General features: G+C 37.7%; 1 protein-coding gene across 8 annotated transcripts in view; it reads right to left on the bottom strand.

The window, feature by feature from the left end:
- Positions 1-9,067: 9,067 nt before the first annotated feature.
- LOC125646066 (heat shock 70 kDa protein 12B-like) overlaps positions 9,068-13,825 on the bottom strand; it is a 10,932-nt gene continuing 6,174 nt past the window's right edge. For all 8 annotated transcript variants that reach the window (XM_048872194.2, XM_048872200.2, XM_048872195.2 and 5 more), the window contains 2 exons: positions 11,126-11,276; positions 9,068-10,516 (listed from right to left, as the gene is read on the bottom strand). In XM_048872194.2, the coding sequence (XP_048728151.2) occupies positions 9,450-10,516; positions 11,126-11,276 (1,218 nt within the window). In that variant the 3' untranslated portion in view covers positions 9,068-9,449. The remainder of the gene's footprint in view (positions 10,517-11,125; positions 11,277-13,825) is intronic.

Raw genomic sequence — 13,825 nt, 5'->3', positions numbered from 1 at the left:
CTATGGGCTAGAACCTGCAGGTTAGAAAACTATCCCAAGATCTTGGATAGTTCCCAAGAATCTTCTAAAAATCTGGGGGGGGGGGGGGACAATGTCTTCTCATATGATGCTGTTTTGTTTCTGAATTTTCATCTTGAAATATCGTGTTTAAAGAAGTGTAATTCTTTTGAGTAGCTTCTTGATATTTTTAACCTCTTCTTGAAAACTACAAAACCAGTTGTTACCATTTTTGGTGTGAACTTCTTTATGATGAGAGGAATGTAAATTATGAAATTTATTATTTAACTCCCTCATGGGTGGGGCCAACCAACACTGCAAAAAAAAAAAAAAAAATCAGAAATCTTTCACACACATGTGGGAAAAAACCAAATGCATGGTTTTGAAGCCTTTACCAAAATGGTGAAATTCATGGCCCCTTGGTCAGGGGTTCAGTCTCTGGGGTGGGGGCAACATGGCCATATACCATATAAAAATCTTCTCTACTCTCAGATGTGTGATAAAAACTAAATGCATGGTTATTATGTCCATGAAGATCTCTACCTAAATTGTGAAAATCATGGCCCCTTGCTTAGGGGTTTAGGCCCTAGGGTGGGGCCATTATGGCTCTCAATTGAAAATGTATTAAATCAGAGAAAAATCTTCTCTACTCTCATGTGAGAAAAACTAAATGTATGTCTATGATGTCCATGAAGTCGTGAAATTCATGACCTCTTGGTCAGGGATTCATGCCCTAGGGTGAGGCCAATATGACCATATAGTAAGATGTCTTAAATCTTACCAAGTCTTCTCAAACATATGCAGTTTGTATAAGAAAAACTTTGGCTGTATAGTGAAAATGTATTAGATCTTTTTTCTGTATTTCTGCAGCAGAAATATGTATTGTGACAATTATTTTTTGGCATGATTAATTGTGAGAAATATGCATGACCTTAATGGTCAGGTCAGTTAAGACTTCTCGGGGGAAGCTAACTTGGACATATTATAGTATGTGTGTAGCTATAAACTGTTCGCATGTTGTACCTTTGGAAATTTCATGACCCCTGGGAAAGGGGGTACTGATTCAAGGGAGGAGAGATGGAAGCCAAAATGGTCATAAGAAAGAAATCGTTCTTCTAATGTTCAATGAAGAGAAGAGGATACAGCTATCCAATGAAATTACAGATTTACATGTAATTCATTGGGGGGGGGGGGGGGTGTATAGAGGCTGATTTAAAATTACAGATATACAATATACATGTAATTCATTGGGGGGGGGGGGGGGTATAGAGGATGATTTAAAATTACAGATATACAATATACATGTAATTCATTGGGGGGGGGGGGGGGGGGGGGGGTATAGAGGATGATTTAAAATTACAGATATACAATATACATGTAATTCATTTGGGGGGGGGGGTGTATAGAGGCTGATTTAAAATTACAGATATACAATATACATGTAATTCATTTGGGGGGGGGGTGTATAGAGGCTGATTTAAAATTACAGATATACAATATACATGTAATTCATTGGGGGGGGGGGGGGTGTATAGAGGCTGATTTAAAATTACAGATATACAATATACATGTAATTCATTGGGGGTGGGTATAATGGCTGATTTTAAAATGCTTCAAACTTCATCTTTCCTTCAATTGTTATTGAATGGGAATTGTATGCATATTTAGAAAGATCATAAAGCTGTGCACAAAAGACTCCAGATGTGTAGCGGTCAGCCAGGTCTGATCGCCGGTGGCCAGAGAGCTCGTTAGTTCACCTGACTGGAGATTCAGGAGTCCCGCTCTACCGGGTTCGAATGTTACATTTTCTCCATTCCATATGGGACTCCTTGACAGGTATATGCTCAGGTGACCGTTAAGGCCTGTGGGCCTCTTGTTCTATATATCATATTATTCATTTTTGGCTTTGTTCGCAAGCATTTTCGAATCGTGGAAAATGAATTAGTGTAAGTTGGTTTTCTGTCTTCACAAGATGAACTGTGTTCAGTGGTCGGTGTTTACAGGTTAGTCGCATTGATACGCTACAAGGGGTTTAATTGAACTGGGATTTTAATACACATAACGGTATATGATTTTATGACTGTTTTTGAACACCTTGAATGATTACAGACCTTACAAAAATATTTTGAATACTATCGGCGACGGAAAGGGCAAAAATTACCAAATAAGAAGACATAAACACTCAAGATATAATTTCAATGACCATGAAACTTAATGTTAAATCAACGGACCTTTTCGCAAATCAAATATAAATAAAATCAAAATTAACGATCTGGTACGTAACAAACAGATGTAATTGCAAAACGAATGTTACATTTGGCGTTGTCAGCAGGATCCATTGCGATTTTTTGCATATCAGTTCATAATCTTTAATAAGGATGAGTGCTACACCAGAGAAATCTGATATGAATGAAAAGTGGAGGATATGTAAAATGATATTTTGAAATTGAAAACTTTCAAATTTCATTTAGTAAAAAACAAGCACTTTTAGTAGAAAGCAATCTGGAAAAAAAAAATTAAAAACCCTGCTGGAGTCGAACCCTCGATCTGCAGTTCAGCAGTCAACGTGCTTTTTTCTCTTTTTGTCAACGTGTACTGAGCTACTCAGCTAGGCGATGGTTTTTGAAATGAATGAAAGGAAAGCGGAAATATTCATATCTAGTTATCAGTCATCCAAAAAATTACTTTGTTAAACACCACTCTGATTCCAAACACAAATACTCTGAAGTTGAAATAAAAGATACGCTAGAGTTCCTCATTGACAATATCTTCGTGGTCTTTGGTGATCAGGTCTTCCAACAGTCTGTTGGAATTCCCATGGGGCGAATTGTGCTCCTTTGTTAGCTGACCTGTTTTTATATTCATATGAAGCAGACGACCTTTTATCTATTAACAATGATAACTTTCATTCATATGTCGATTCGATATATCCCTGTGAGCTCGAAATAAAAGACACTACAGAGTCGTCTACTTCTGCTTCATACTTGTATATTTTATTGAAAGTAGATATTAACGGCAAACTAACAACTCAACTTTATGACAAACGGGATGATTTCAACTTCTCCATCGTCAACTTCCCATATTTATGTAGCAATATTCCATTATCACCTGCATGTTGTGTTTATATTTCTCAACTGTTTCGATACGCAATAGCTTGTTCTGAGTATGGTCAGTTTTTAAATCGAGACAAGCTACTGACAAATAAGATGATGTTACAGGGGTTTCAACAGTCTCGATTGAAGTCAGCATTTTGCAAATTCTATGGTCGTTATAACGATCTAGTTCGTCAATACAACCTCGCATTGGGTCAAATGCTGCCTGACATGTTTCATACCGTTCTTGGCACCCTGATTTTGACTACGGATAACTCCTTTTACCTGATCAGAATATGGGGCTCACGGCGGGTGTGACCGGTCGACAGGGGATGCTTACTCCTCATAGGCACCTGATCCCACCTCAGGTGTGTCGAGGGGTCCGTATTTGCCCAGCTATCTATTTTGTATTGTTTATAGGAGTTATGAGATTGATCACTGTTCGTTATCTTCACCTTTCATAGACAAATATTGCTGATATTTATATTTTCATACATGCTTTAAAAGGAAGTCAGCCATTATGACGATGTAGAGTAACTCCTTAAAGTACAGCGGTGAGTGGGACTACGGGCATGGATTCCCAGGAAATCATGAAAAGGACTGGTTGACAAAGTCAGACTTTTGGAAGCGAGAGAACACCAAGCAACATATACAAATGCAAAATGAACTTCAACAGTTATATCAAAAATTTTAATTAAAGGCAAAGGAAATTGCGGTCCCATTCGTATTTGTCAAATCCGAGAGAAAATTTCCCAAATTTGCGGGTAGACCGGAACAGGATTCAAATCCAGATGTGTTCGGGTGGATCAGCGAGATGCGAGAATATTCGTGCTACCACGTCCAGAGATGGACATGCCGACTTTGTTATGCATTAAAATTTTAGAGAAAGTTTTTGTGACTAAAGATACAGTTACACAGTTACTTCAGAAATTCTACCAGAGAGATCAGAAGGAAAGTGAGACTCTTGAAAACTATTCACGTGTTCTGATGCAGATGCAAGAGCGAATTAACAAAAGACTGGACAAAAAGATGCAGATCTCGGATATCAATCTCACAGAAAGATTCATTGATGGCGTTATGGACTGAATCATAAGACAGGATGGCGGAAAATCGTTCCATTTCAAGAATTCAGCCTTAAAATGTTTCGATGGATAGAAGATAATCAAGGTGACAGTATTGATCTCAGTGTAAAGAAAACAACTTGTGCTTCAGCTCCAAATTCCGAAATTAGTGAATTAGTGGCTCTGATGAAGAAACAAAAGGATATTCTGGATCGGCAACAGAAGCAGATCGATGAATTAATTCGTGGGTGTGTCATGGAAGATCCGACAAACCATAAAGTCAGCAACCAGAATCACGCGATCAAAACAGCGGTTCGGCTCGAAATCGAACAGAGGACATAATGGAATGCCGGGGTATTATACTGGCGCCTAAAGGAAAGACACATTACAATAGCGGTGGTGTGGGACATGCACCTCTGAAAAAGTAATCTCGTTCTACGGCTGGAATCCTTCTCAGCGACGAGACGAATTGTGAAGGAAGAACAGAGCGACTGAAGGTTAGTCGTGCTTCTGCCCTGTGTCAGGAACTTGCATAGTACTGAATGGTGTAAATGTTTGTTGGATACAGGGGCTGAAGTGTCTATTTTTTGTAATAAATATTTGTCTATAGACATCACAGCTCAATGACACTGCCGAAATTTTGAAATGCTTCGCAACCAATAACTTACAAATGTCATACCTTGGTTACATTGAGGTTAATGTGAAAATTCAAGACGCTGTGTACACAAATGTGGGAGTGGTTGTGGAATGTGCGACTGGCAGTAGTCAGTCAATTCAAGCTGTTCTTGGATGTAATGTTCTCGGAAGTGTAAGCAAACAATCAAAGGAAACACCTTCACTACTAAACCATGATTCGGCCTGGAACAATGTCATGTCTGTTCTGGACTTGAATGAGGAAACCAAACAGATTGGATTTGTGAAACTGACAGGACGTCAACCAGTGAAAATTCCAGCGAATACGATGGAAGTGGTACAGGGGTCGACAAGACAAAACTAGATGCTGTCATAAGACAGTAATACCCGCACACAAGTGTTTGCCTTTAAATATACTCTTCCTTACATTGGTGCTACTGGCAAAGAAGCCACAATCGTTATTTTATAATTAATTAATGCATAAATTGTAAGAGCAGTTCTGGGAATCAAGGTTCTTTGTACAAAAAGCATCATTTTCGACCCCCATGGCAAAAATAAAAATTTCAAAACCTTATTGCGCATCTACAGGACACCAGCAACCAATTTCCTAAAGATTATTAGGATACTGCTTAAAGCGTAAAAAGAGTTCTGGGGACCTGAGTGTTCTTTTGTGCAAAAATGTCATTTTCAACCCTCATTTGACCCCAGGGGTGAAAATAAAAATTCCTAAACCTTATTTCCCTTATTGCACATCTACAGGACACCAGCAATCATCATCCAAAAGATTATTAGGCTACTGTGTAAATTGTAAGAGGAGTTATGGGAACCAAGGTTGTGTTAAAAAGCATAATTTTCGACCCCCATTTGGCCCCCAGGGTGAAAATTCCGAAACCTTATTGCACATCTACAGGACCCAACCAATCATCTTCCAAAAGATGATTGGGCTACTGCATGAAATGTAGGGGGAGTTTTGGAAACCAGGTTTTTGTTGAAAAAAACGTCATTTTTTGACCCCCGTTTTGCCCCTAGGGTAAAATTGAATATTCTAAAACCTTATTATATATCTACAGTATACCACCTATCATATTCCAAAAGATCAATTGAAATAAAAGAGCAGTTTGAGGAAGAAGAAAGTGTGACAGACGGACGGACCAGGGTAACAACAATATACCCGAACCTTCTTTAGAAAGTGCGGGTATAATAAAACAACTACACCATATATCGTTATAGTCCAGGACATATCGAGCGAAAATGGACCTCTACCAAAGAATATACCAATAGTGGATACGTGTGTGGACATGGTTGATTGATTGTTGTATGTCCCGTCCATAATCACCCATACTGAGACGTCACCTGCTGTAGATGAAGTACCACAAATTTAGACCTACACTTAGCGCTCAGGGCCACAGCAGTGAGGGTTCTTTAACGCTCAGGGCCATAGCAGTGAGGGTTCTTTAACGCTCAGGGCCATAGCAGTGAGGGTTCTTTAACGCTCAGGGCCATAGCAGTGAGGGTTCTTTAACGCTCAGGGCCATAGCAGTGAGGGTTCTTTAACGCTCAGGGCCGGACCAGTGAGGGTTCTTTAACGCTCAGGGCCGGACCAGTGAGGGTTCTTTAACGCTCAGGGCCGGACCAGTGAGGGTTCTTTAACGCTCAGGGCCGGACCAGTGAGGGTTCTTTAACGCTCAGGGCCATAGCAGTGAGGGTTCTTTAACGCTCAGGGCCATAGCAGTGAGGGTTCTTTAACGTACTTACATATTAATATGAATATCCATACTCATGCTGCTCTTCAGAAGAATATTGAATAAAATCTCATTGATTTGATCCTCCTTCATGGCCCTATCCTACCCTCCAGGGCTATGATTTGAATTAACTGGAATCTGCATTACCCAAGAATACATGCATATCAACATGACTATCCATAGCATGAGAAGATCCACATGATTTTTCATGTCTTGAGAAAAAGATTTTTAGAAGTCCCCTCCCATATAAAACTTTGTTCCCCTATTGTGACCCTACAATATACCCGGTGGCCATGATTTGAACAAATTAATATGCACTACCTGAATATGCTTGCATATAATCATGCACCTGCTTGAAAATATATATTGTTTAACGTCCTCCTGCTTGAAAGGATTTTTCCTATATGCATGTATTACCATGTAAAGCTTCAATCCCACACTGTCAATCCCATGATTTGGACAAACCTGAATCTTTGTTATTTCAGGAAACGTCCACATACGTTTATTTTTTCTTGATCCATTGGTTTATGAGAAGATCTTTAAACGATTCACCTTATTTCTACCTTTTCTTGACACCCCCCCCCCCCCCCCCTAGAAGAGGAGGTCTACCTTCATTTGAAAAAAAAAACTTCCATTCACCCAAGAATTATTCTGTGTCGAGTTTGATAGTTGAAATTGGTACAGTGGTTCTGGAGGAAATGTAATTATGAAGTTTACAACGATACCGACAAGGAATGGACAAATTTTGATCAGAAAAGCTCGCACGAACCTTCCGTTCACGTGAGCTAAAACCTGCTATTATACCCATAAATAAAAGTAGTTCATCTAAAATTATTAACAAGAAAGTTTGTTTTCAACTGAATTATCAATAGAAAGAGTTGATATCACAGTCAAAATAATTAAAAGAAAAAAGCAGGAAAATATGCAGTTCATATATATATATATATATATATATATATATATATATATAGTGTGTGTGTGTTAAGTTTTAATTGATCGAAAGTTGTATTGCGTTGAGTTAGCCCTGGGGGTTAATAAAGATCTATTCTGTTATTTTATTTTGGTTCTTTGATGAAAAGTTGAAGATAGCGAACAGTGATCAACCTCATAACTTCTATAAAGAATACAAAATTAAGATTACAGCAAACTCGGAGCCCGGGATATACCAGAGGTGGGATCAGGTCCCTAGGAGGAGTAAGCATCACATTTAGACCGGTCACACCAGCCGTGAGCCATGTATCCCAATCAGGTAAACATAGCTATCCCTGGTCAAAATCAAGTGTGTAAAGAATGGTTTATCAATGGGTACAAAGCAGGTCAGACAGTATTTGACCTAATGGCAAGTTGCATTGGTAAATTGGATCGTTATAACAGCCATAGAATTTGTGAAATGCTGACTTTATACAAAATATTGAAACATCAACTTACCTGTCAGTAGCCTGCCTCAATTCAATAACTGATCATACGCAGAATAAGCTCTTGCTTATAGAATCAGTTGAGAGACACAATATGCTGGTGACAATAGGAATATTTCTACATAGGTATGGGAAATCGACGATACAGAAGCAGAATTCATCCCGTTTGTCATAAAGTTGAGTTGTCAGTTTGTCTTCAACATCTATGTTCAATAAAATATCTAACTATGAAGCAAATGTGGTGTCTTTTATTTCGAGTTAACTGGGATATATCGAATCGACATATGAATAAAAAAAATTATCGTTAATAAATAAAACGTCGTATATATAAATGTGGTGTTGAGGGCCATACCAAGATATTTTTTTCTCGTGTAGAAGCTTTTGAATATTAACTTCTGTCTTGTAAGAATATGAAAACAAGTCAGCTAGTAGCTAAGTACTTCGTTACTAGCTTGAAGATACGGATGTATATTTAATTGCTGTTATAAAATTTAGAAATTCATTTCAAAATTAAGGATTATCTCCCTCATGCATAGCTCTTATCCTTGGACGAATTTGGTTCCACTTTTTTGGCACGCTGTTTTTGGCTATATTTAGCTCTAAAACTTCATAGTTATTTCGGATTTCAAACATTTCGGTTGAGCATCACTGAAGAGACATTATTTGTCGAAATGCGCATCTGGTGCATCAAAATTGGTACCGTACAAGTTTTACACTAATAAAGGAGCACAATTCGTGCTCATGGGATTTCCAACAGACTATTGGAAGACATGACTCCCACAGTCTACGAAGATATTGTCCATAAGGAATTCGGTCTTACCAACCTCAGAGTACTTGTGCGTTGAATCGGAGTGGTGTTTAACGAAGCATTTTTTAATTTCCTTTAAGAAGCAACTGTCTATGATGTCAAAAAATCTAGTCTTTAATTCATGGCGAGGAATGGTCGTGTAAAGCGTTGAAAAGTCATTCGTTTTGATGTTGTTAATTTGAGAAAAGTTTTGTAATTCTTTAGAATTTTTTAGAGTGTACATTTGATTTACACCACTTGTGGCATATGTTGTGGCACAGTACGTTTGACATTTCTCCTTCACAGCAGTTAATATTTTCGCGAGAATGAAAGACAGAGGTTTAGTAGAACATTTATTGATCATTATATATTATAAACTAACTATTGCTATCATATTTTGATGCAGCATACCATGTAGTTGTTTTACGTCCAAAAGTTACATTACTGGTTTCCTCTCTGTGAAAACACTTTCCATCGAATTCACATGATAATCGTGATATGTTAAAAATAAACTATCGAAGAGTACGAATAAAATTGTTCAAATTGAAAAAAAACCCAACCTAATCAATAAAAAGATTTTCCAACATCTAATCAATCATTGTTATAGATAATGCCTGTTGTTATAGGTACTGTCTGTCGGTGTTTCTCTGTACAGTCGAAGCACTAAATACTAAACAGCTTTTTTTTTTGGTAACAATATAGGCCAATCAAGTCCATGATGCTCAGATCTTTTCATCTTCCGGAAGTTCAAATTCAGCTGGTGTTATTTCCCCTGTGTGAACCACCTTGGCCTCGACCTTGACCTCAGTCCCACCAAAAATCATTCTTGCGTTAATCGAGCGATCGTCAATGCCTAGTGGTACTTCCACCACAAATCTGCCAATGTTTTCGCAGTAATCGGTGTAAAACGGGTTATCCTCTGTTGATGTATAAATTCCAAATGATACTTTCTTTTGATAGGAGGTCAACGGAACATATGATCGCTCAGCTTGAGCTTCATCCACAATCAACTCATCGCCTTTTTGAACGTGACGATCAAATACGTCTGTACAATAAGCTACATCATCGGCAAAGTGTTTCTTAGACTCTTTGTGTTCTGTCGCATTAAATTCTACACTCATATCGACACCGTACGTATACTTTGCAATACGAGAATCTATTAGCTTAGGGTTGTCCCCGAAAAGAACAGCGCCCCGAAGGACTGCCAACCCCGCCTCCTGAGGAACAATCACCTGACATTCGGGAAAAGCTTTGCGGACTGCCTCTTGTAAAATAAACGACTCAGAAAATCCACCCACCATCAATATTTTCTTCACCCCTCTCACTTTTGGTGACTGAAACAGCTCTCTCACGTGTTTTATGATTCCATCACAAGCGGGCTGGAAAAAGCTATCAAACGTGGGCAGATCTATTCGGACTTTGTCTGCTCCCCAATACAGGTGATTTCGAAACCTGGATTTGTTGGTAAGAGTGGTGAAGTCCTCTTCTAAGGTTTCTGAGCATTCCTCTATAAAAGTAGCTGGGATCTTTAAATTTATTTTGGAATCTGGGGCATCCCCGGCGTTGCGTTTCCGTTTTTTGATCTCAAAGTCCCTGAACATAGCTATGTAGTCAGCGGTAAATTTATGACAGTATCCCTCCATCATTCCTTTGGTTACAATCTCCATCAGCGCATCCTTGAAGGCCATATCCACGCTTACTCCACCCCAGTCTCCACCACTCGCTCGATCCAGCTCTTTCAGGTTTCCATTCCCCTTCACTTCATGAACAGTTATATCCACTGTTCCACCTGAATACAAAATATACGATCAATGTATATATATAATGTATATATATATATATATATATATATATATATATATATATATATATATGTGTGTGTGTGTGTGTGTGTGTGTGTGTGTCTGGGTGTGTCTGGGTGTGTGTGTGTGTGTGTGTGTGTGAAAGATACACAAAGACGTTTAGTAAAGCTTTACTAACCGTCTTCCTGTATCTTTTCCCCCATCTTTTTACCAAGGCTTTTACGAATCATTGTGAAAAGTAATTATTATTATTCTTATATATGATATCACAAAGTCGATAGAGAATGGCTCATTCTTCTGAAAAATTGAAGAAACTAGTCGAGTATATTCTATTGGCTTTGTGATATTCTTTATTATACAACTACTTAAGTAAATTTTCTTATACCTATTTCGGGAATATATATATATATATATATATATATATATATATATATATATATATGAATATTCATTTTGGAATTATGTGATCTTCGTAATAATTAACGAGAGATGTATATATATCTCGTCATATTTGCTAGATTTTTAATCTTGATATATCAATCTTTTTTTCTTCTTCTAGATTTGCAATTGAAAAATTAACAGAAAAGACCCATTACCTCCAGCATCCAGTACCAGATATTTGTTGCCAGGTCGAAAAACACTGATTTTGTTAGCGCCTTCGAGTTTCTCAACTGGAAGATGTTTGCAGTAAATTGAAGCTGCCTCTGGTTCCAAAGCAATCGTCAGCTGATGGGCGGGAATGCCTGCCTGGTATACAAAACTATTGTGTCAGTATTGTGTAACATTGATCAGTATTATGTAACACTATTTATAGGTAGGGGAAACCAGTACTGGTGTGTTCAAATCGAGTGACATCATGTGTAATATATGCTGATTTCCCGTCAATAGGTTGTGAACTCTTGCGTTTTCATAAGTTTGTCGTTATTAATCATTACTAAAAAGCAAAAACAAGCTTCAGTGAGCTGTTTCAGTTAAGAACTACAAATATGTCCATAGGATATGAATGTCCCGCCCGATGTGACTTTTGTAATGCAATATGAAAATAAGAGGCCCGTGGACCACATCGCTCACCTGAGTCACCTTGGCCCATGTTTAAAAATTTCCTCTATATCATTTTGATCCCCTATTGATTGTGGCTCCAATCTAACCCCGGGGTCCATGAATTTTTCAAACATGAATCTGCACTTCATTACATTTTTCAGAAAGCTTCCATGTAAATTTGAAGAAGTCTGGACTAGTGATTCTTGAAAAAAAGATTTATAAAGATTTTTCCTATATATTCGCGTGTAAAACTTTGATTCCCTATTATGGCCCCATTCTACCCCCAAAGGCCATGAATTCAACAAATTTGAATCTGCACAACATCAGGAAGCTTCAATGTAAATTTGAACTTTTCTTGCCCAGTGGTTATTGAGAAGATTTTTAAATGACTCCACCCTATTGTTGCATTTTAGTGATTATCTCCCTTTTGAAGGGGGCCTATCCCTTCATTTGAACAAACTTGAATTCCCTTCCCCTAATGATAATTTATACCAAGTTTCATTGAAATTAGCCCGCTCGTTCTGGAGAAAAATAATTTAAAAATTTGTCAGTGTATTTTCCCTATTTCGCTATTATTTCCCCTTGGAGAAGGGCATTGCCCCTCATTTGAACAAACTTGAATCCCCTTCACCCTAGGATGCTTTGTTTGGTTGAAATTGGTCAGGTGATTCTGGAGAAGATGATGAAAATGTGAAAAGTGTACAACGGAAAGTTTTGATCAGATACGCTCACATGAGCCTTTGGTTCAAGTGAGCTAAAAGCCCCAGGGTTTATCGGTAGCTTCTCATGGATATTCTGCCCCATTCACAATGGAAAATTCTTTTAAAAAAAAGAAAATTATGCAGACTAAGGATGACATAGGTGTAAATATCTTCTTCATGTAAAACATTTATAGCTTTTCAGTGGAAAATTGCTGCACACCTTTTCATTCAACTCATCGACGAATTAGAAATGCAGTGTTTTCACAATAAGGACTACACTTTGTTGTGTTAGTGTCAGGGTTGAAACCTTTAGTGAACTTAGTCTGGTGTGGTGCTAGCCTTCATACAGGTAAATCTGAGTTTTGTTCAAGTCATCACTAATGTATATAATACAAAGAGAACCTTTGAAACATTCTTGTCTATTGTTATTTACTCTAAAAGCTTTAGTACAGTTAAATCTCAGTTGTTCATAAGTCTTGTCACACATGCAAAAGGGAAAACCTTTCTAACCAATCTAATTAAAATTAGATCCTTTGATCCGCTCACGTATATCGCTACACAACTTGTGTAGCGATATACGTGAGCGGATCAAAAGATCTAATTTTAATTAGATTGTTTTCTAACATTCTCCCTTATCAATGTAAAACTTATACGGTACCAATTTTGATGCACCAGATGCACATTTCGACAAATTATGTCTCTTTAGTGATGCTCAACCGAAATGTTTGAAATCCGAAACAACAATGACGTTTTAGAGCTATTATAGGGGAAAACAGTGCCAAAAAAGTGGAGTCAAATTCGTTTAAGGACAAGAGCTATGCGTGAGGGAAATCATCCTTAATTTCGAAATGAATTTCTAAATTTTATAACAGTCTAATGCATTATTTCTATGGCAAAGTGAAGTGTTCTGATAAAAAAGAGTAACATTTAAAAAAAAATTTTTTTTATCTTTAAAGCTTTTAACTCAAATATCACCCATTCATTTCATTATTTAAATTTGCCAAAATTCTAAGGAAATTGGTTAAATGTTGCATAGCTATCAATAGAAAAGTTATTATTCAAAATTACTTCTAACAAAAGAAAACATAACTAGAGATTGTTTTTATGAACAAGAGGCCCATGGGCCACATCGCTCACCTGAGTCACCTTGGTCCATATCAGAAGATTTTCCATATCTATTTGCATGTAAAACCGTAGTCCCTATTATGGCCCCAAACCTTCCCCTGGAGGCCATGGTTTTTGCAAACTTGAATCTACACTATGTCAGAAAGCTTTCATGTAAATGTGAACTTCTTTGGCCCAATGGTTCTTGAGAAGAAGATTTTAAAAGATTTTCCCTATATATTTGTATGTAAAACTTTGAGCCCCTATTGTGGCCCCATCCTACCCCAAAGGGGGGGGGGCATGATTTTAACAAACCTGAATCTGCACTATATCAGAAAGCTTTCATATAAATCTCAGCTTTTCTGGCTTAGTGGTTCTGGGAAGAAGACTTTTAAAGATTTTTTCTATATATTTGTATGTAAGACTTTGACTCCCTATTGTGGCCACATC

The sequence above is a fragment of the Ostrea edulis genome, chromosome 6 (assembly GCF_947568905.1).
Source record: "Ostrea edulis chromosome 6, xbOstEdul1.1, whole genome shotgun sequence".
Classification (NCBI taxonomy): domain Eukaryota; kingdom Metazoa; phylum Mollusca; class Bivalvia; order Ostreida; family Ostreidae; genus Ostrea; species Ostrea edulis.
Note: the sequence above shows the minus strand (reverse complement) of the source record. Positions and strands in the feature narration are given on the sequence as shown.